The sequence below is a fragment of the Lethenteron reissneri genome, chromosome 72 (assembly GCF_015708825.2).
Source record: "Lethenteron reissneri isolate LAM-NWPU_2019-01 chromosome 72, ASM1570882v1, whole genome shotgun sequence".
Lineage (NCBI taxonomy): Eukaryota > Metazoa > Chordata > Hyperoartia > Petromyzontiformes > Petromyzontidae > Lethenteron > Lethenteron reissneri.
In genome coordinates, this window is record NC_083850.1 from 5,363,810 (window position 1) to 5,388,627 (window position 24,818).

The window sequence follows — 24,818 nt, forward strand, 5'->3', positions numbered from 1 at the left end:
ATGACTTCTTGCCTCCGTGTGCGTGGGGCTGTGGAAAGCGTCTCTGCTCCATGTGAGCGTAGTAACAGCAGCGGTGTTATCGAGTCAAAAGTACGCTATCGGCCGCAAGGATGTTTAGCGTTGAGTTTTGGATTTTGTTAACTGCTAAGACAAGAACGACACTCGCGTCTAACCGAGACGCAAAAAAAATCCCGCTAATTTAACAACGAACACGTTTAAGAGTTTATCCGCGAAAATAGACACTTACTTGGAGATTCACGGTAAATCGATGTCTGGAACCCGTCTGAAGATGTCGCCACGAACTCTCCCGACGCAAAGTCGCCTAACTGTCGACACAGCAATTGTGCTCGCCAGGCTGCGTTGTCTCGCGGTTGAAGGGCGATCAGCAGAGCGACGAGTCGAGCGTCCAACCTCATCAAGTTCCCTCTCGAAATGGCATTGAGCTCTGCTTCTGAGCCGCCTTATAACTCCCCCGCTAGGATCCAATCCTTTGTCTTTCAGGATATTTGCATTCGATTGTTAATTTTGGAAGGTACAATCCGCATGTCTATTAACATGGGTAATGTGCCCATTGTGCTTCATGCATGAATATGTAAGTGCATCTCAGTGTGTACTTGTGCGCTTATTTGGAATAAATGGGATTACCGCATTAAAAATATTTGAATAACATTATGGTCGTATTAGCGTTTACTGTGCTTGAATATAGAAGATATGTGAAACTGAAGGTGCAGGATCGGATAAAAGTTATTTGAATAACTCTTTGGTCTATTATAATTATTTTAAAGTTGTGAAAAATATCACCTATAAACTATGAACAATGCATTATAATGCTGTGAAAATAACACTATAAACTAGTGTTATAGTTTAGAACACCATATGTTGAAGAGTGGTATTAGAATCACAAAAGAATGATTAGAATCATAATGTGGCCATATTAGAATCACACGATGCTCGTATGTATGTACGTTATTTGGACATTCGTATCGGTGGTCGGATATGCGAAACGGAAGGTGCAGGATTAGGATGGGATTAAAGTATTAGAATAACACTTTGGTTGTATTATAATTACAATGTGATCGAATCAACGTTATATGTAAATGCGCAGGGCTCAATGCAATTTCGAGAGGGAAATTGATGAGGTTGGACGCTCTGCTGATCGCCAATCTAGCGCGAAACAACGCAGCCTTGTGAGCACATGTTAATAAAAAAGACAGCCAAGACGTTGCCGGTTAAGGGCAGATTTGCGTGACGAAGATCCTCAACCTGAAACTCGCTTAAAACACGTTTATTCAATGAACACGAGAAATAAATGAACAAACATTTGTTAAAATACGTTTTTATTAATCTGCAATCATTTTTACGTTAAAACTCCAACCGAATATGTATTATGTCCTATGTTCAAACAGTTACAGTACAATGCAAACTATTTCCGTTCCAGGAATACCAAAGCGTTAAAGTATCATTCCCCATGATGTCCTTATTAGTTCACCACATTTGTTCACTGTGCGTCTATATTTGAAGTCAAGGCCATATATCCAACGAACGCGTCATCAACGTACATCCTAAAGTCGATTATTACCATCCAAAAAAAGCTTTAAACTTGAAAAAAACGTTTAAAATGTTGAGTAAAGATCTAACTACAGATGCATTCCAACTTTAGCTCAACAGGAAGACTTAAACACTACAATATTGTCCGGAATTGAACCATATCACAACCACTGCTCATCACACCACTTCACCAAGTAATCCGACAACATCAAAAATCACCACCTGCACGTCAAGAAACTCTCAATCTAAAGGGTCAGAATTACACACAAAAGTACTCAAGACAGCTTAATAGGTACAACCGCATGCAACATTATATTTCAGTCACCCCGAGCTCTCGGGTTGATCCTCGAGCCACTCCATTACATCCAGCCATCTCTCGGGATCCAACTGCATGGGATCGAAGGTGGAATTATCTTCAGGACTTATTTCAGCACCTTGAATTTCACCTTTTGATTTCAGCTTCCTATCATTGTGGACCTTCTGATGCCTGTTCATGGATGATGACTGTGAAAATGCCTTCCCACACACAGGGCACAGGAATGGCTTCTCGCCCGTGTGTGTTTTCTGATGAGTTTGAAGATTTGATGACTGTGCAAATGCCTTTCCACACACAGAGCATATGAATGGCTTCTCGCCCGTGTGTGTTCTCTGGTGTCTCTGAAGATGTGATGGCCATGAAAAGGACTTCCCACACACAGAGCAATTCAATGGCTTCTTGCCTCCGTGTGCGTGGGGCTGTGGAGAGCGTCTCTGCTCCATGTGAGCGTAGTAACAGTAGCTGTGTTATCGAGTCAAAAGTACGCTATCGGCCGCAAGGATGTTTAGCGTTGAGTTTTAGATTTTGTTAACTGCTAAAACAAGAACGACACTCGCGTCTAACCGAGACGCAAACAATCCCGCTTATTTGACGACGAACACGTTTAAGAGTTTGTCCGCAAAAAAAGACACTTACTTGGAGATTCACGGTATATCGATGTCTGGAACCCGTCTGAAGATGTCGCCACGAACTCTCCCGACGCAAAGTCGCCTAACTGTCGACACAGCAATTGTGCTCGCCAGGCTGCGTTGTCTCGCGCTTGAAGGGCGATCAGCAGAGCGACGAGTCGAGCGTCCAACCTCATCAAGTTCCCTCTCGAAATGGCATTGAGCTCTGCTTCTGAGCCGCCTTATAACTCCCCCCCTAGGATCCAATCCTTTGTCTTTCAGGATATTTGCATTCGATTGTTAATTTTGGAAGGCACAATCCGCATGTCTATTAACATACCGAAGGGTGATGTGCCCATTGTGCTTCATGCATGAATATGTAAGTGCATCTCAGTGTGTAATTGTGCGCTTATTTTGAATAAATGGAAAAACTTTGTCCTCGATTTAAAGTGAATGCAGAGAAATTAGCATGTAACTTTAGACAAGGAAGAGAGCGGCCTTCTCGACGAGGGAGTGAAACCCAATAGGTAATCTTCTTCCTAGCGTTGTTCCCGCTGTGGCGCAGGGTCCGCTTTTCGGCATTGTCTTCTCCATTTGGCTCGGTCCAGGGCATCTTCAGGGGATGCGTTGACCGTCTTTATGTCTTCCTTTATTCGATCCATCCATCGCTTCTTTGGACGTCCGCGTGGACGGCGGCCCTCTGGCTCAATACGCATGGTAGTCTTGGCCACTGATGACTCTTCACTTCGCATCACATGGCCGTACCACCGAAGCCTTGCCTCAAGCATCTTGTCCGCAATGGGGGCCACACCAAGTCGATTCCGAACGTCTTCGTTCATGACACGATCCCATCGAGTGAGTCCGAGGCTCCATCTGAGCATCCTCATCTCCATGGTGTGGAGAGCTTGTTCGTGTACAGTTGTGGCTGGCCAGCACTCGGATCCATAGAGTGCCACCGGTCGGACGATGGTCTTGTAAATTTTTCCCTTCAGCCTATCCGGCATTTTCCTATCACAGAGGACTCCGGTGACTTGCCTCCCCTTCATCCATGCCGCATTGACTCGTGACCTCACATCAGTCGTGATGCTACCATCTGAGCTGATGGTGGAACCCAGGTACTTAAAGTCCGTCACTTTCTTCAGATCTTCTCCGTCAATGCTGATGGTGCCGTCGGTTTGGGGGCCACACTCCATATACTCCGTCTTTTGATGTTGAACCTCATCCCGTTTTCGTCCAAACGTTCCTTCCACAGGCGCGTTTGTCTTTCCACTTCTCCTCTCTCTTCATCTGAGAGGAGGACGTCATCCGCGTAGAGAATTGACCATGGCAGGGGCGTGTGCAGGTCGGCAGTGATCGTGTCCATGCACAGGTTAAACAGGAGTGGTGACAGGGCCGATCCTTGGTGCACTCCAACGCTGATGGGAAATGGCGGTGATATGCCCACTGCACACCTGACTGCACTGGTGACGTTCTTGTATAGGAGTTGCACCCAATGCACGTAGGTTTCAGGGACTCCATGGGATCGAAGCGAGTGCCAGATGAGGTCGTGGGGGACCCTGTCAAATGCCTTTTCAAGGTCGAGGAACGACACGTGCACAGCTTTGTTCTTCTCTCTGTGCCTCTCCAGCAGGAGCCTCGCCGCGAATATGGCGTCCGTAGTGCCACATCCTTTGACGAAGCCGCATTGGTTGGGTGATAGGGTGACGATGTTTCTAATCCTCGTGTCCAAAACTCGGTCAAAGATCTTCATCGCCTGACACAGGAGCCGGATTGGCCTGTAATTCGAGCATTCTGCCACGGCCCCTTTACCCTTCCAAATTGGATCCGTCGTGCTGGTCGACCAGGCTTCTGGGACCTCACCGGTGCTCGTGATGGTGCTGAAGAGTTGGGTAAGGAGGGCAGCACCCTGCCTGCCAAGGATCTTCCAGGCCTCAGCAGGGATATCGTCCGGGCCAGTCGCTTTCCCATTCTTCATTCTCTTGATAGCTTGTTCCACTTCGGTGATGGTGATAGGTGAAACCGGATCGAGGACGTGTTCAGCGCTAATAATAGGTGGGTGGGGAAATTCCTGGTTGCAGATTCCAGAGAAGAAGTCGCTCCAGCCTTGAAGGATGGCGGGCGGGTCTCTGAGAGCCCTGTGATTCTCATCCTTTATGCATTTGACCTGACCAATATCCTGAGTCGAACGATGGCGCGCCTCTGCCAGTCGATAGATCTTATTGGCACCTTCTGGGGTGTCCAGTTCGACATACAGTTGGTCGTATTGAGCTCATTTCACCGCTGCTACTACTCGCTTCGCTGCCGATTTGCAGTTTCTGTATTGTTGGTAATCCAGATCTGCGAGCGTTTTGCGCCACTTCTTAAAAGCTAGCTTCTTCTCTTTCACTGCTAGCTGAACTTCTTCGTTCCACCACCATATTTGCTTGTCAATGAAGTGTTTTGCCGGCTTAGTTAGCCCCAGTGCTTCCGTTGCTGCTGTGCACAGTTGGCCGGCGAGATCTTCCCAAATCGCATTCGCTGGTCGGTTGGTGTTCACGTCAATCTGATTGAGGGCGACTCTCAGTGAGGAGGAGGGCAGCGCTGGCTCAGATCTGTGAAGAGACAACACGACACCGTTCTAGATTTGAAGCTTTCGTGACTGCAATGATTCATATTCTTAGGTTTTTTCGGTGAAGTCACGTAGGTAAAAAACATTAAAAAGTAAAATAAAATAACATAAAATAAAAATAACGACGTTTCGGAGGCAACACAAGCTTCCGTCTTCAGGTGGAACCGTCACAGCCACGACAGCTGTATCAGGTAAATGAGAGATTGCAGAAGCTGCCACTTCGTTTATATAATGGTTGGAGAAGGTGGTGGGGCAAGGGCCGCATACTTTTATTAATATGGTAAGGTGAGGCTTAAGACTAAGAATAGACTGCATATCAAAGGCTGAGCCTTTGTCATGGAGAGGTGCGGTTTGTGACTCAACCTGTAACAGGGAGACCACCACTAGACATGGTAAAACTGATGGTTGTCTGTCAAACACGACACCGTTCCACCTTGCTGCTACGGCAGACATCGCCATCTCCCCATCGTCCGTGGGTGGAATGTGTGGCGGATTAATTCGAGCTGAATAGAAACAGCAATAACGACATGGCCAGTGAGTGTGCTTAGTATTGGTGCTGTCATTCTCATGGCGCCAGGCTATCCTTGAGATAGGTGCAGCTGTGTCTCACACAGACTGCTGTAGTATCACAGTAGTGGGTGGCGTTGCTGTGCAAATTTAGCTGAATAATTTGAAGTGACATTTTTTTGGTTCTTTCGGTAAAGTCAAGTAGGTATAAAATAAAATAAATTAAATCACAACGTTTCGATTGTAACACAAGCAATCATCATCAGGTGGGAAAACCACAGCAAGAAACGTTCTTGCAATAACGACATGGCCATCGAAACGTCGTGATTTAATTTAATTTATTTTATTTCATACCTACGTGAATTTACCGATATAACCAAAGAATATGGATCCCTGTAGTCACTAAAACTTCAAATCTAGATTGAACATATTCTATATGTATATTCTAATTGACCCCTTGCACATAATGTCCTAAGCATTTCAAATGGCATCGATAGAGATCCTGAACGTCCACTGTGACGGAATGGGTGTGTATGTGTGTGGTTAATGCAGCAGCAATAATAGCCAGGGCGGGAAGCAAGATCTGAACTGTAATGATGAAGAATGAGTGCACGACAATTTGGTCGCTTCAACACATCCACGATTTCAAAAAAGTGTCCGTCAGTGATTTGTGGTCGAGAGAGCCACCTCCCTTGACGTCGAAGGCATCTCAGAGTGCATTGCATGCGATGAGCCTCTCGCATCTCTCATCTCATCGCGTTTTAAATTGGACACCCCTCTCAGTGGTAGCTGTCGCTGTACATTACAAAGCGACTTGGCAGCTGGCCTGGAAACAGGCGATAGACAGCGAAAATATCACGGTGGATGGAGGGTTACATGGTGAAGATATACCCACTTCGTTATGTGGTATAACCCAGAAACCAGTTATTAAAAATAAATCTGTCCACAGTATAGCGGAATGTACACGTGGGGTTTGCAGTGTCTGTGAATTTTGAGAGCGCGACAGGGCTTGAGCACCTGTGCGTCACAGCAACATTGACCTGGGTTTGATTACTACGTTTGGCCACATTCTCCGTGTGGATTATGCAGCCACCTGTTCTGGGCAGGTTCTGCAGCTTTCTCCCTGTTACTGAACCCACACAAGCAATGCAAATTGTTCAATTTGGATCGCAAACAGTAGCAACTTTCTTGCAAAATGCGAGCAAACTTGGCAGAATCCTCCTGAAAAAAGTCTTGAGACCGAGTAAGGCTGATGCTGCGTGAGAAGCATGGTAACAAATAACAAAAATAAACACACAGGGCGCACACGCAGAGTGGTTTACCGTGGCTCAGCGACTCCGGAGTTTGCTTTATCTTCTTGGAAGCCCTCTTCTCCAAAGCTCGGAGCTATTGGGCCCCACACAGGATTGGAGGACGTGGCGGCGATGGCGGCGGTGGTGGAGGTGGTGTCAGTGGTAGTGGTGCTGCTGCTGGTGGTATCTGTCTGGAGCCATTGTCGCTCGATCTTGGCGAGGCGCTGCTCCTCCTCGAGGCGCTTTTGCTCCACAAGACGCTTCTCCTCCATCAAGTGCTCCTCCTCCTCTTGACGCTTCACCTCAACGAGGCGCTTCTCCTGCATGAGACGTTTCTCCTCGAGGAGCTTCAACTTGCGAAAGCGCCTCTCCTCAAGTCGCTTATTTTTTTTCTCGAGACGCTTTAGCTCTATGAGACGCTTCACCTCAAAGAGGCGATTCTCCTCCATGAGGTGCTTCTCTTCCTCGACCCGCTGCACCTCAATGAGGCGCTGCTCCTCGACAAGGAGCTTCTCTTCTTCCACCCGCTTCTCCTCCATGAGGCGCTTCTCTTCCTTGACCCGCTTCACATCTATGAGGCGCTTCTCTTCCTCCAGATGCTTCTCCTTGAGACGCTTCACCTCGCGAAGGCGCTTTTCCTCCATGAAGCGCGTTTCTTCAAGGAGGCGCTTTTCCATGACGCGTTTCACGTCGTTGAGGATATTATTTCGAAGGCACTTCTGCTCCGTTTGGTGCTTCAACTTGGCGAGGCGCTTCATCTCATTGGGGCGCTTCTCTTCCATTGGGCATTTCTCCTTCGCAAGGCGCTTGTCCTCCTGGAGACGCTTCACTCCACTGAAGCTCTTCACCTCCCCAATGCTCCTCTGTTCACGCGAAGATAAGCACATGATTATTCAGACATGCACACTCAGGACAAAATCCATTCTCGCGGGCACACAAACATGGACGGGCACATAGAGAAACAAAAATGCATACTGGCACATCTATGTAAGGATGCAAACATGCACATTAACTCATGGCATGACGTGATGATGGAGGGATGGAGTGATGGTGTTGGGAGATGGTGTTGTGATACGGAGAGGAGAAATTGTGGAATGTTCTGGAGAGACGGTGCCTTGTGGTGGTATTGACGCTTTATGAGGCTCTATGCTATTGTATTGATTCTCGAATTGAATCTTTCGTGACTGCAAGCATTCATACTCACGTATGTGACTTTACCGAAAAAACCTAAGAAAGAGTCACGTACGTGACTTTACCGAAAAAACTAAGAGTATATTGTATCGAGTTGGTGGTGATGTGAAGAGATTGTGTGGTGATGTGAGGTGTAGTGATGTTTTGGTGCAATGGTGTGGGAGTGTGGAGAGAATGTGGTGTTTGACTCCCATAGACCCCATACACACCTTTGGGGAACGATTTTCATAGCTTTGGTCTGGGAAAGGGTCCACTTCATCCATAATGTCCCCCCACGTGGTCGATTGGCGCCATGACTCCCTGGCTACGGAAAACAAAATTAATTCAAAGGACGAGTAATGTATTAGAGAACGAAGCACGTGGATATTCACACAACTAATTCTGAGATTCTTGTAATTACCTCTTAACACATAACATGACCTACTGTTGAGAAACATTAGTCACATGGCAGTAAAACATTACAAGTCATATTTTTGTAAGCATGTTGAGATCATCAATTTCATAAAGTTGAGACCCCAATTTAACCCAATATGGCTGAAACGCAGCTCTAAATCCATGCTGTCTGCCACACTTGACCGTTTACCTCTTCCCATCACCACCAAGAAAAATAATTAATCAGGGAGCTGCCTCCTCTGCATAAAAGCCACGTGATGCAGGTAACTGTGACTTACCATCATAGTCCTCCAAGATGTCAGCCCACTTGCGTTGTCTGTCCATGTTGTTGGGAAGGAGTAGTTTCTGTTTGATGTTGGAGGGCCTGGGGAGGTTGTAAAAACGCTCAGATTTAGCAACCTTTTGAAACACTCATCCTCTCAATTATTACATATTTGACCACTCGCTGTACCAATCAAATCACTTTCGTGCCGTTTGTTTTACAAGTCCACTCACTCGCTTGTTTGCCCACTCACGCGTGCGTCAGATCGCTCACTCATCCACCCACGCGAACATGTTTATTCCAACTGCCTATTGCATTAAACATAATCGCCAGACATAACCGTGATGTTTAACCTCTAATCCAGACAAGCATGTTGATGCACAGCCCATTTGTATTAATCTACTGCTTGATAAAGGCCCCCCTATGTCTTGTAGGTCATTGGGGTCAAATGACCATACTTAAATCATTTGTTATAACCCGAGAATGACGTCGTAGGTCACGTGATGTCAGAGGTACCGCCCATGTGGCTGTGACATCACAGATAGGAGACATCTATGGCAGCAGCTCGGGTCTGAACTAAAAGGTAGACTCCTCCCCCGTGTTGGATAACATTCAATACATGTAATGCAGGGCACAATTATGCAGGCAATCAGAACACAATAATTATAGACATGTTAATCATATTATATGAGATTTAAACAGGTTAGTTATGAACGTTTTAAATGTTAACTTGCTTTGGGTCTAAACAATGACAGTAACAGCAACATATCAGAGCATGCCAAGTAATCTAACTAATAGTCCTAATTTGGTTGCAGAAAATCCAAATAGCAACATACACAAAAATAATGAAGCTTTAGTTTGTAGTCAAAACGTGCAATAAAAATAAACAACACACATCGTCAACAGGGACGCTCACGATAATTGTTTTTTTACCCTTCTATCTGGCAACAAAACTGACACCTTTTTACAAGGAGTCATGTTTGCATAGACCGCAATACCTGCAGTCATAATACAAACAAAAGAACATAACTCTGATAATGTGCACTGTCCTTGAAGTTGATTGGTCCACACCCGAGACAGCTTTCCTTAGAGCCTAGTCTCACATGGGTTGGACCTGATGACGCCAAAAGGCGCACTGTAAAAAGGTGTCAGTTTTGTTGCCAGATAGAAGGGTAAAAAACAATTATCATATTTTTACTGGCAAATGAGGTTCCCATAGGGACGCTCACCTCGTTGAGGATTCGCTCTGCAAAGGCTTCTGTTGCTGCTGCTCACTCGTGCGCATTCCTCTCGACTGCGGGTGGAGGCGTGGCTATGACGTAACAGAGGTGACGTCACTACAGCGAGGCTCCGCCCCCACGCGCTTGGCGGGCGCACCACGTGGTGCAGTGCGGGTGGTGTGCGTCACCGGAAACAGCAGAGCCCTCGGTTCGACATTAAACATTTGCCCCCTCGCTTTGTGCTGTCTTTGATGTCGCCGTTACTGCGGCGAGGACTGAAGCCTGGCATATACCTAGGCCTCAGGCTTCATACTGTTTCGTAGTTATTTTTTGTTTAATAGGAATTATTAACTTGCATTTCATTAATTACATTTCAAGCGTATAAACACCATCCCATTGGTTTATTTACTTTTAAATTCAGGTTTTTTATTAAGAGTTTTTGGTCTGTAGTTATATTAAAGTGAGTGAGGTGGTTTTACTAAGTGTGAATTTGAGTTCCATGTAAATTATTATTGTGTAAAGGATTTGTCTGTGTGCACCTATCCTGGCAGTGGTAATATGGGCTTTTTATGATTAAGTTGTTAATGAGATTGTTTATTTGTGTGTGTCTGTTATCTATGTCTGTGTCAGGTTACATATCTATGTTTGTAGCTGTGTGTATTTGTTAATTTATGATGGGTGGTGATGATGCTGTTTCTTGATAATGGATGGTGGTGATGATGATGGGTGGTGATTATGAAGGGTGGTAATGATGATGGTTGGTGATGATAATGTGTAGTGATTATGATGGGTGGTAGTAATGATCATGGGTGGTGGTAATGATTGGTGAGGTTATGATGATGGGTGGTGATGATGATGGGTTGTGATTATGGGTGTTGATGATGATGGATGATTGGTGGTGGTTATGATGAATGTTGGTTGTGATGGTTGGGTGGTGGTGGTGACGATGGTTGGTGATGGTGAGTTGATAGTGATAATGATGATTGGTGATGATAATGGGTGTTGATGCTGATGATTATGGGTGGTAATGAGTAAATGAGCCACCACCCAATACATAACAGCAACAGAAGTAACTACAGCAGCAACAATAACAGCAGCAGCAACAACACATTTTGAGGGCGACGCAACTACTTCTGATTCTGCTGTTTCTGCTGCTCGACTATTTGTAGCCAGGCCCTGCTCTCGCGGGACCCCACAAATCTTTGGAAATGATTGCGATGATCATGTCTGAGCTGAGAATTAAGTGACTAAACGTTACTTTGTTTAACCATGACTGTGTGTAGGTTAGTATCTGGGGGCTCACCGAATACTATTCATGAAAGAACTCGCACTCCTTTATGACCGACATTGTACTAATTTTGGTTGATCGAGACGAACAAGGCACGTGCAGACGAACTTTTATTTCCAATATTGTCCTTAAATTTGATGCTAAAATAAACGTTAACACTGGATTAAACATGCACCTCTTAACCTCTGCCTCGCATTTACGACTAACAATTTGCATTTACACTTAACATACAGTCAAGCACAGTAAAATGCGAATACGACAATATTGTTATTCTAGGAATTTGAATTCGATTCTAACCCTGCACCCCACCCCAGTTTGCATATCCAACCCCCGGTTCGATGGAACGTTCGCTTTACATACATATGAGCAGAGTGCGATTATAATACTTCTAATGAGATTTGAATACCGTATCTCCGTTTATGGTGTAATGAATTAGAAAACCAGTTTATAGTCATTTAATGTTGAGTGATATCGTTTATAATGATACAGCTGAAGTCATAGAGGTGTAATGGCTGCAGTGTGTAACGAATGTAGATAGGGCGTCGCCGTTGGTTCGTCCACCCATCCCGCCTCAAGACTTATGTCCGTCTCCACCCAGACAGCTCATCCCCATGTCCTGTACAGCCCAAGTCTGGTGTGTCCGACGTGGTGGGGCTCTCGGCAACGGAAACCGTACTCCAAATGAAATGTGTTGTGCCGCCCACAGTTTCTGAGCCCCTGAGGCCCGGGGTGCCTCAAGGATCCGCCACGTGCGAGGAACCGGTGCCTGGAGCCTGGTCAAATTCTTCAAAAGAAGCCAGGGACCTGCCTAATCCTTCAAGGCTGCGGTGCGAACCCTTGACGCCCCGACATGCACAAGATTCTACCATGGGCGCGGGACGGGCGTCGAGAACCAGGTCAAAATGCGCAAGGTTGCGCTTGTAGGCTACACGCCCAATATCAATGCTGTATATTGTTATTCGGTGCCATTGCGATGGAACATTCTACCAGCAGTGGGCAGCTTGATTCTAATACGACCATGGTGCGATTTTAATAATTTTGATGCGATTCTAAATCTGGCACCACCCAGGCCGCATTAACGACTCCCGATGTGCATCTACATTTAACATACATTCTAGCTCAGTGTAATTCTAATACTACCATCGTGATATTCTAATCATTTTAATCCGATCATAATCCTGCACCCCCCGTTCGCATATCCGACCACCGGTTCGCATGTCCAAAGGCCATATATGCATATTACATTCGTACATACGAGCACAGTTCGCTTGCACGTACGCTATACATACATATGCGCAGAGTGTGATTTTAATACGATCACGTTGAAATTCTACTGCTTGTAATGAGATTATGATACCGTACCTCTGTTTTTGGTGTTATAAATGATGAAACTAGTTTATAGTATTTAATGCTTCGTGTTATCGTTTATAGTGTTACAGTTCACGTGTCTTAGCGTACAGGATTCCCTGTGTACTTGATGATTAGGGACCGTAACGTTGTGAATCGATAAATAATGGGGCCCTTTCCCTTCCAGGAACACATGTTAATGGGGAGACAGCCAAGATGCTGCCGGTTAAGGGCAGATGTGTGACGAAGATCCTCCACCTGAAACTCGCTTAAAACACGTTGTTGATATGAATACATAAACGGACACACATTTGTTTAAAAAAATCGTTTTTATTCATCTGCAATCATTTTAAGTCAAAACTCGAACCGAATGTATTATGTCCTATGTTCACACATTTCCAGTACCATGCAAACCATTTCCGTTCCAGGAATACCAACGCGTTAAAGTATCATTTCCCATTATTTCCTTATTAGTTCACCACATTTGTTCACTGTGCGTCTATGTTGAAGTCAAGGCCATATATCCAACGAACGCGTCATCAATGTACATCCTGAAATCAGCTATCTAAAATCGATTAATACCAATCAAAAAAAGCCATACACATGAAAAAAATCTTTAAAATGTTGAGTAAAGATGTATCTACAGACGCATTCCAACTTTAGCTCAACAGGAACACTTAACGACTACAATTGAACCCTCTCACAACCAGAGCTCATCACACCACTTCGGCAAGTAATCCGATAACATTACAAACCACCACTGGGCACGTCATTAAACTCTCAAAAAAACTGTAAAACTAAAATGGTCAAAATTACACACAAAAGTACTCGATACGGATTAAAAGGTATAACCACATGACGTAATATTTTTTTCAGTCACCCCGAGCTCTCTGGTTGACTCTCGAGCCACGCCATTACATCCAGCCATCTCTCGGGATCCAACTGCATGGGATCGAAGGTGGAAACTTCTTGAGGACTCATTGCAGCACCTTGAATTTCAGCTTTTGATTTCAGTTTCCATTCATTGTGGACCTTCTGATGCCTGTTAAGAGTTGACGACTGTGAAAATGCCTTCCCACACGCAGGGCACAGGAATGGTTTATCGCCCGTGTGTGTTCTCTGATGGTTTTGAAGAGTTGATGATTGTGCAAATGCCTTCCCACAAACATGGCACAGGAATGGCTTCTCGCCAGTGTGTGTTCTCTGATGACTCAGAAGATATGATGAGTGTGCAAATGTCTTCCCACACACAGAGCACAGGAATGGCTTCTGGCCCGTGTGTGTTTTCTTATGATCTTGAAGAGTTGATGAGTGTGCAAATGTCTTCCCACACACAGAGCACAGGAATGGCTTCTCGCCCGTGTGTGTTCTCTGGTGAGTTTGAAGAGTTGATGAGTGTGCAAATGTCTTCCCACACACAGGGCACAGGAATGGCTTCTCACCCGTGTGTGTTCTCTGGTGACTCTTAAGATATGATGGCCATGAAAATGACTTCCCACACACAGAGCAATTGAATGGCTTCTTGTCTCCGTGTGCGTGGGGCTGTGGAGAGCGTATCTGCTCCATGTGAGCGTAGCAACAGCAGCGGTGTTATCGAGTCAAAAGTACGCAATCGGCCGCAAGGATGTTTAGCGTTGAGTTTTGGATTTTGTTAACTGCTAAAACAAAAACGACACTCGCGTCTAACCGAGAGAAAAAACAAATCCCGCTAATTTGACGACGAACACGTTTAAGAATTTATCCGCGAAAATAGACACTTACTTGGAGATTCACGGTATATCGATGTCTGAAACCCGTCTGAAGATGTCGCCACGAACTCTCCCGACCCAAAGTCGCCTAACTGTCGACTCAGCAATTGTGCTCGCCAGGCTGCGTTGTCTCGCGGTTGAATGGCGATCAGCAGAGCGACGAGTCGAGCGTCCAACCTCATCAAGTTCCCTCTCGAAATGGCATTGAGCTCTGCTTCTGAGCCGCCTTATAACTCCCCCCCTAGGATCCAATCCTTTGTCTTTCAGGAGATTTGCATTCGATTGTTAATTTTGGAAGGTACAATCCGCATGTCTATTAACATACCGAAGAGTAATGTGCCCATTGTGCTTCATGCATGAATATGTAAGTGCATCTCAGTGTGTAATTGTGCGCTTATTTTGAATAAATGGAAAAACTTTGTCCTCGATTTAAAGTGAATGCAGAGAAATTAGCATGTAACTTTAGAAAAGGAAGAGAGCGGCCTTCTCGACGAGGGAATGAAACCCAATAGGTAATCTTCTTTTACAGCGTTACAATGGATAGGTTGTAGTTCATAGGTTATAATATTATGTTTCACTATGATAGAGCTTAACATGTGAGAGTCTACAATATCAGAGTTGATCAAATGCGACAATAAAGGGCGTCAATCGGGTGAGTTTGATCAGAGGCTTTAATCAAAGGCGTCATCCCATCACGGAACACCACCTCCCTGCGTTTATTACAGCAACAGAAGCAACTACAGCAGAAACAACAGCAGCGACAACAACAGCAGCAACATCACATTTCGAGGGCGACGCAGCTACTTCCGATTCTGCTGCCCAGCTGTTTGGAGTCAGGACCTGCTCTCGCAGGACCCCACACGTCTTTGGAAATAATTGCGATGATCATGTCTGAGCTGAGAATTAAGTCACTCAAGATTACTTTGTTTAACCATAACTTTAGGCAGGTTAGTGTTATCGGGGCTCTGTGAATACTACTCATGAATGAAATCACACTCCTGTATGACTGACATTGTACTAATTTTGGTTGATCGAGAACAAGGCACGTTCCATGTCCAGACGAATTCTTATCAACAACAGTGTCCTTAAATATGATGCTAAAATAAATGTTAACACTGGATTAAACGTGCACCTCTTAACCCCTCCCTCGCATTTACGACTGACGATTTGCATTTGCACATAACATACATTCAAGCACAGTGAAATGCTAATACGACAATATTGTTATTCTAAAATTTGAATGCGATTTTTGCCCTGTACCCCCCACAGTTCACGTATCCGACCCCCGGTTCGATTTAACAGATAATTTACATACATATGTGTAGAGTGCGATTGTAATACTTCTAATGAGATTTAAATACCGTACCTCCGTTAATGGTGCTATAAATTATAAAACCAGTTAATACTTTTTGGTCGTTTAATGTTTAGTGTTATTGTTTATAGTGTTATCAGTTTACATGTTTTAAGTACAGGTGATTCCCGGTATACTTCGGTATTCTGGACCTGAACGTTGCGAAACGATTCATAACGAGGACCTTTCCCCACCAGAGCGCAATACGCTAATGAAAAGAACTCGGGGCGGCGGGAACACGTGCTTCCATGGGCAGTGGGGGACAGGGCATGGTTGTATTGCCCACAGGTGCCACCGGGAAAATCCCCCAAGTTGCTCCGCCCATGGCGGGGTCAGGTAGAGGTCATAGAGGTGGGTGATGTAAAGACAGTGCGTCAACTAAGGGACAAGAGGTGAGGAACGAGGTTAGGGGCTGTGTTGGCTGGTTGCTGTCTCGTCGTCGTCGTTGCTATATCGTGACGCCTGGGGTCTGAAACCGCGTTAAATGCTAAATAAAAGAACCCTCTGCAGTCTGAGTCCGGAGTCATTACAATTGTAACGATTCATTATTTCACGGGCTAATATTGGTTTGTGCGATTATTTTACATACTCATACTGAATATTGCTATTTGATGCCATTGAGATGGAACATTCATCCAGCAGTGGACAGCTTGATCCTAATACTACCAAAGTGTTATTCGAATAATTGTAATCCCATCTTGATCCTGAACCTTCCATTTCACATATTCCACCCTTGGTTGGCACGTCCATATTACATACATACATTTTACATGCATACATGTTACATACATACATTTTACATGCATACATATTACATACAGACATGTTACATACTCACGAGCATAGTGTGATTCCTATAGGATCACGGTGTGAAGCTAAGAATTCGAATGAGATTCGAATATCACACTTCAATGTACGGTGTTCTATTCTGTAACACTAGCTTATGATGCTATTTTATAGCGTTATAATGTATCGCTCATAGCTTATATTTTTAGAGTTCACATCATTATAGTTTACTATAACACTAGTTTGTAGTGTTATTTTAGAACGTTACAATGTATAGCTCATAGTTTAACGGTTATATTGTTAGAGTTTATAATGTTAGAGTATACAATGTGAGTTTACAATTTGAGAGTTTGTGGACGTGCCCTGTTCTCGTGGGACCCGACACGGATTTGGAAATAATTGCGATGATCATGTCTGAGCTGAGAATTAAGTCACTCAAGATTACTTTGTTTAACCATAACTTTAGGTAGGTTAGTGTCATCGGGTCTCTGTGACTACTACTCATGAATGAAATCACACTCCTGTATGACCGACATTGTACTAATTTTGGTTGATCGAGTAGAACAAGGCACGTGCCATGTCCAGACGAATTCTTATCAACATCAGTGTCCTTAAATATGATGCTAAAATAAATGTTAACACTGGATTAAACGTGCACCTCTTAACCCCTCCCTCGCATTTACGACTAACGATTTGCATTTGCACGTAACATGCATTAAAGCGCATTAAAATGTTAATACGACCATATTGTTATTCTAAAATTTGAATGCTATTCTTGCCCTGTACCCCCCCCCCCCCCACAGTTCACATATCCGACCCCCGGTTCTATTGAACAGATAATTTACATACATATCTGTATGTCCCCCAAGTTGCTCCGCCCATTGGCGGCGTCAGGTAGAGGTCATAGAGGTGGGTGATGTAAAGACAGTGCGTCAACTAAGGGACAAGTGGTGACAACAAGATAGAGAGAGTTCGAGAAGGGAAGGCGAGACCAAGTGTGGGCGGAGGTTCACGCCGAGAATGAGAGAGGGGGAGGAACGAGGTTTGGGGCTGTGTTGGCTGGTTGCTGTCTCGTCGTCGTCGTTGCTATATCGTGACGCCTGGGGTCTGAAACCGCGTTAAAGGCTAAATAAAAGAACCCTCTGCAGTCTGAGTCCGGAGTCATTACAATTGTAACGATTCATTATTTCACGGGCTAATATTGCGTTTATGCGATTATTTTACATACTCATACTGAATATTGCTATTTGATGCCATTGAGATGGAACATTCATCCAATAGTAGACAGCTTGATCCTAATACTACCAAAGTGTTATTCAAATAATTTTAATCCCATCCTGATCCTGCACCTTCCGTTTCACATATCCCACCATTGGTTCGCACGTCCATATTACATACATACATTTTACATGCATACATACTACATACAGATATATATCATGCATACATATTACATAGACACGAGCATAGTGTGATTCTTAGAGAACCACGGTGTGAAGCTAAGAATTCGAATGAGATTCGAATATTACACTTCAATGTACGGTGTTCTAATCTTTACCACTATTATATTATGTTATTTTATAGCGTTGTAATGTATCGCTCATAGCTTATATTGTTAGAGTTCACAACATTATAGTTTACTATAACACTAGTTTGTAGTGTTATTTTAAAGCGTTACAATGTATAGCTAATAGTTTAAAGGTTATGTTGTTAGAGTGTATAATGTGAGTTTACAATTTGAGAGTTTGTGGACGTGCCCTGTTCTCGTGGGACCCGACACGGATTTGGAAATAATTGCTATGATCATGTCTGAGCTGGGATGAGCGACTAATGTTTATTTTGTTTAATCATAACTGTGTGTAGGTTAGTGCTATCGGGGCTTAGTGAATACTACTCATGAATTAACTCATTCTTCTTTCGGATAGAAATTTGAAATCGTGTTGGTAGAACAAGTCGCCTGCCTTTTCTAGACGAATTGTTATCTTCAAGTGCGCCCGTAAATAAACTGCTAAAATACACAGCATAGGGAAGGCTACCTTGTTGGGGAGATGTAGTTTGGCAAAGTCGCTGTGGCCGGGTGATGACACGGATTCTGAAACAATGGAGTTAAACACTCGCTGCTTGGCCCCGTCGACAGCAGCGAAGGCTGTCATATACCTTCCCATTTACGAGTTGGCTGTATGATGTGTATAGTTGAAGGTGCTAGGTGTTGTCTTTTTCTAACAGCTACTAACGTGCGTGTGTTGTCTGTTTTTAGGACTTGCCCATTGATGTTGTTTTTTTATTGCGGCGTTTTTTTTGTTTAGTTCTGTCACTTGAGTGTTGCAGTTTGTTTAAGAATTCGTCACGTGAGCGTGGTGTTTTGCTTGTGGGAATTTCGCTTTGTCACAATTTGTGATTGTTATATTAATTATAACGATTCATAATCTCATGAGTTTATGATGGGGTTGTGCGTGTATTTATATAAATATATTCCGTCTTTTGTTATTCGATGACATCTAGCAGTGAAAATCGTGATAGTAATATGACCATATTACTATCACGATTTTCACGAATATGACCATTGTAATTGTAATATTTTTTATCCGATCCTTGCACGTACACTATACAAACATATTAGCGATTCTTATACGACCACACTGTGATTCTAATTATTCTAATGATATTATAATACCTTACCTCCGTGTATATGGTTATAAATTAAAACACTATCGTTTATAGTATTACAGTTTACATGTTATAGAGTACAGTTTATCCCCGACATACTTCGGGATTAGGGACTGTTACGTTGATGAACGATTAACTACGGGGACCTTTCCCCTCAAGGAACACGTGTTAATCGTGTAGACAGCCAAGATGCTGCCTGTTAAGGGCACACTTGTGTGACGGAGATCATCCACCTGAAATTCTCTGAACATGTTTTTGCTAGGAACATTATAAAATAAAGAACTGACAACATTTGTTAAAAATAAGTTTTTAATCATTTTTACATCAAAACTCGAAGGGAATATTTATTACGTCCTATGTTCACACATTTCCAGTACAATGCAAACCATTTCCGTTCCAAGAATACCAACGCGTTAAAGTATCATTCCCCATGATTCCCTTATTAGTTCACAACATTTGTTCACTGTGCGTCTATATTCGTTTACAGCGTTACAATGGATAGGTTGTAGTTCATAGGTTATATTGTTAGAGTTCACAAATTTAGAGTTTACTAACAATACTAGTTTACAGTAATTTTTAGATTATTCAAATGTATATGTGAATGTTTTTAAGTTACCATTGTTGAAGTTCATAATGTTAAAGTTCACCGTGTGAGAATTTACAATGTGAGAGTATATCCAAGACGTCGATCGATGGCGTTGGTCTGGTAGGTTCGATCATAGTTTTTGATCAAAGGCGTTATCCCATCACGGGACACCATCAAGCTGCCGATATAACAGTAACAGAAGCAACTACAGCAGCTACGAAACCGTTCGATGGCAAAGCAGCGACTTCTGCTTCTGCTCCAACTGCTGCCCGAATGTTTGTGGCCGGCCCTGCTCTCGTGGGACCCCACACGTTCATGGAAATAATAGAGATGATCCTGAGCTGAGATTTAAGCGACTTAAGTTGACTTTGTTTAAACATAACTTAGTGTAGGTTAGTGCCAACAGTGTTTAGCGAATACTACCGAAGAATTAGCTCACACTCATTTATGACATAATTTGTCATAATTTTGGTTGATTAAGGAGAACAAGACACAGGCCATGTCGACGAATTCTTATCACGTACATGTACTTAACTATATAGCTAAAATAACGTCAACACTCGAATAAACTTGCAGGTCTTAGCCCTCTCATATCGTTGCTTCGCAGATGCTCGAGATTGAGCGTCCTGCTGTGGTCCGAATTGTTTACTGCGATAACATTTGAAACAAGATGCTGCCGGTTAAGGGCACACTTGTGCGACGGAGATCTTCCACCTGAAATTCTCTTAACATGTTTTTGCTATGAACATTGTAAAATAAATAAGGGACAAACATTTGTTAAAAATACGTTTTTATTCATCTTGCAATCATTTTTACGTTAAAACGCGAACCTAATGTTTAATATGTCCTACACCAACATGCTGCGTATATAACAGTGCTCTCGTGGGACCCCACACGTCTATGGAAATAATTGAGAGGATCCTATCTGAGCTGAGATTTGAGCGTTATCGTTTATAGTATTACAGTTTACATGTTATAGAGTACAGTTTATCCCCGACATACTTCGGGATTAGGGACTGGTACGTTGATGAACGATTAACTACGGGGACCTTTCCCCTCAAGGAACACGTGTTTAATCGGGTAGACAGCCAAGATGCTGCCGGTTAAGGGCACACTTGTGTGACGGAGATCCTCCACCTGACATTATCTGAACATGTTTTTGCTAGGGACATTATTAAATAAAGACCGTACAAACATTTGTTCAAAATACATTTTTATTCATCTGCAATCATTTTTACGTCAAAACTCGAAGGGAATATGTATTATGTTCTATGTTCACACATTTCCAGTACAATGCAAACCATTTCCGTTCTAGGAATACCAAAGCGTTAAAATATAATTCCCCATGATTTCCTTATTATTTCACCACATCAATGTACATCCTGAAATCGGCTATCTAAAGTCGATTAATACCAATAAAAAAGCTATGTACTTGAAAAAACCGTGTAAAATGTTGAGTAAAGATGTACCTACAGGCGCATTCCAAATTTAGCTCAACAGGAACACCTAACGACTACAATTAAACCCTCTCACATCCAGTGCTCTTCACACCACTTCGGCAAGTAATCTGATAACATTACAAACCACCACTGTGCACGTAATTAAACTCACAAAAACTGTTAAACTAAAATGGTAAAAAATTACGCACAAAAGTACTCGATATGGCGAGGTGTAACCACATGCAATATTATGTTTCAGTCACCCCGAGCTCTCTGGTTGACTCTCGAGCCACTCCATTACATCCAGCCATCTCTCGGGATCCAACTGCATGGGATCGAAGGTGGAAACATCTTCAGGACTAATTGCAGCACCTTGAATTTCAGCTTTTGATTTCAGTGTCCTATCATTGTGGACCTTCTGATGCCTGTTCATGGTTGATGAGTGTGCAAATGCCTTCCCACACACAGAGCACAGGAATGGCTTCACCCCCGTGTGTGTTCTTTGATGAGTTTGAAGAGTTGATGACTGTGCAAATGCCTTCCCACACACAGGGCACAGGAATGGCTTCTCGCCCGTGTGTGTTTTCTGATGGTCTTGAAGAGTTGACGAGTGTGCAAATGTCTTCCCACACACAGGGCACCGGAATGGCTTCTCGCCCGTGTGTGTTTTCCGATTACTCTGAAGAGTTGATGACTGGGCAAATGCCTTCCCACACACAGGGCACAGGAATGGCTTCTCGCCCGTGTGTGTTCTCTGATGACTCTGAAGATGTGATGACTGTGCAAATTTCTTCCCACACACAGGACACAGGAATGGCTTCTCGCCCGTGTGTGTTTTCTGATGGTCTTGAAGATGTGATGACTTTGCAAAAGTCTTACCACACACAGGGCACAGGAATGGCTTCTCTCCCGTGTGTGATTTCTGATGGTCTTGAAGAGTTGACGAGTGTGCAAATGCCTTCCCACACACATGGCACAGGAATGGCTTGTCGCCAGTGTGCGTTCTCTGATGACTCTGAAGATGTGATGAAAGTGCAAATGTCTTCCCACACACAGGGCACAGGAATGGCTTCTCTCCCGTGTGTGTTCTCTGGTGTCTATGAAGATGTGATGGCCATGAAAAGGACTTCCCACACACAGAACAATTGAATGGCTTCTTGTCTCCGTGTGCGTGGGGCTGTGGAGAGCGTCTCTGCTCCATGTGAGCGTAGTAACAGCAGCGGTGTTATCGAGTCGAAAGTACGCTATCGGCCGCAAGGATGTTTAGCGTTGAGTTTTGGATTTTGTTAACTGCTAAAACAAGAACGACACTCGCGTCTAACCGAGACGCAAAAAAATCCCGCTAATTTGACGACGAACACGTTTAAGAGTTTATCCGCGAAAATAGACACTTACTTGTAGATTCACGGTATATCGATGTCTGGAACCCGTCTGAAAATGTCGCCACGAACTCTCCCGACGCAAAGTCGCCTAACTGTCGACACAGCAATTGTGCTCGCCAGGCTGCGTTGTCTCGCGGTTGAAGGGCGATCAGCAGAGCGACGAGTCGAGCGTCCAACCTCATCAAGTTCCCTCTCGAAATGGCATTGAACTCTGCTTCTGAGCCGCCTTATAACTCCCCCCTTAGGATCCAATCCTTTGTCTTTCAGGATATTTGCATTCGATTGTTAATTTTGGAAGGTACAATCCACATGTCTATTAACATAACGAAGGGTAATGTGCCCATTGTACTTCATGCGTGAATATGTAAGTGCATCTCAGTGTGTAATTGCGTGCTTATTTTGAATAAATGGGATTAACGCTGGAAAAACACGTTCCCCATGCCCTCCATTGTCCTCGATTTAAAGTGAATGCAGCCCCGTGACGTTCCCAAAAACCGCCAAGCTTCGGGAGTGAGCACGTACAGATGCGTAGTGACCACACTTGCAACACAATCACTATAACATCAGTAACCAAAATACGATCTGGTACGTGGTCTCCGCTTGGTCTGGTTGTATCCGTCATCACCAACAGCGAGGCATGGTGTGGCCAGCCACCACCTCGTTTGCTGCAACGACTTTAATAGCTGCTCTAAAACAACACTATCACCAATAGTGGTTTATGGGCTAGGCTGTTAAGCGGACAATCAGTCTTTTTGGGCAAGGCGTATGGGAAAATACACACCTCTGTTATCCCATAAACACAATACACAGCATCGGTAAGGCTGCCTTGTTGGGGAGATGTAGTTTGGGTAAGGTGCTGTCACTGGAGTTAGGCGATGTGACTGGGTTATCACACGGATTCGTAAAAGCAGCTTAGACGATACGATCCACTGCGCTCCATCTCCCCACATGGACAACGACATTCTAGTTTCAAAAAAAATGACATTGATACGACACATTCAGTGGACAGTGTGATTCTAATACGACTAGCGGGATTCGAATAATTGTAATTCGATTCTAATCCTGCACATCCTAGAATGTATGTTATATGTAGATGCACATCGGGAGTCGTAAATGCGGCCTGGGTGGTGCCAGATTTAGAATCGCATCAAAATCATTAAAATCGCACCATGGTCGTATTAGAATCAAGCTGCCCACTGCTGGTAGAATGTTACATCGCAATGGCACCGAATAGCACTATCCAGTATTGATATTTTGCGTGGAACCTACAAGCGCAACCTTGCGCATTTTGACCTGGTTCTCGACGCCCGTCCCGCGCCCATGGTAGAATCTTGTGCATTTCGGGGCGTCAAGGGTTCGCACCGCAGCCTTGAAGGATTAGGCAGGTCCCTGGCTTCTTTTGAAGAATATGACCAGGCTCCAGGCACCGGTTCCTCGCACGTGGCGGATCCTTGAGGCACCCCGGGCCTCAAGCTATACATTATAACGCTATACAATAACATTATTAACTAGTGTTATAGATTAGAACAACCTACATTGAAGTGTGATATTCTAATCGCATTCGAATTATTCGAATCACTCCGTAATCCTCTTCGAATCACAGTCGTAAGTATGTAACATGTATGTATGTAATATGTCTGTTTGAAGTATATGTGCATGTAACATATATATATGCAACATGTATGTATGTAATATTGGGTTTGTGCGATTATTTTATATATACATACTGAATATTGCTATTTGATGCCATTGAGATTAACATTCATCCAGCAGTGGACAGCTTGATCTTAATACCACCAAAGTGTTATACGAATAATTGTAATCCCATCCTGATCCTGCACGTTCCGTTTCACATATCCCACCATTGGTTCGCACGTCCATATTACATACATGCATACATGTTACATGCATACATGTTACATCCATACATGTTACATGCAAACATGTAACATGCATAAATGTTACATGCATACACACTACATACAGACATACAACATACAGACATGTTACATGCATATATACTTACTACGTACAGACATGTTACATGCACATATACTTACTACAAACAGACATATAAAATGCACATATACTTACTACATACAGACATGTTACATGCATATATACTACATACAGACATGTTACATGCATGACTGTTACATAATTACGACCGTAGTGTGATTCGAAGAGGACCACGGAGTGATTCGAATAATTTGAATGCGATTCGAATATCACACTTCAATGTAGGTTGTTCTAATCGAATTACAATTATTCGAATCCCA

At 43.7% G+C, this 24,818-nt stretch overlaps 2 protein-coding genes and 1 pseudogene across 2 annotated transcripts in view; 1 reads left to right on the forward strand and 2 right to left on the reverse strand.

Annotated features, from left to right (window-relative positions):
- The window catches only part of LOC133361284 (zinc finger protein 239-like), an 807,570-nt gene that overhangs the window by 155,409 nt on the left and 627,343 nt on the right, over nucleotides 1–24,818 (reverse strand). The window lies entirely within an intron of this gene.
- Nucleotides 1–24,818, forward strand: part of LOC133361342 (oocyte zinc finger protein XlCOF6-like) — a 276,931-nt pseudogene that overhangs the window by 49,055 nt on the left and 203,058 nt on the right.
- Nucleotides 1,764–23,501, reverse strand: LOC133361307 (zinc finger protein 84-like). The gene is made up of 5 exons (XM_061580245.1): nucleotides 23,433–23,501; nucleotides 21,566–22,310; nucleotides 13,687–14,112; nucleotides 2,026–2,267; nucleotides 1,764–1,793 (listed from the first exon to the last, which is right to left on the reverse strand). The coding sequence occupies exons 1-5, from the start codon at nucleotides 23,499–23,501 to the stop codon at nucleotides 1,764–1,766; spliced, it is 1,512 nt and encodes a 503-aa protein (XP_061436229.1).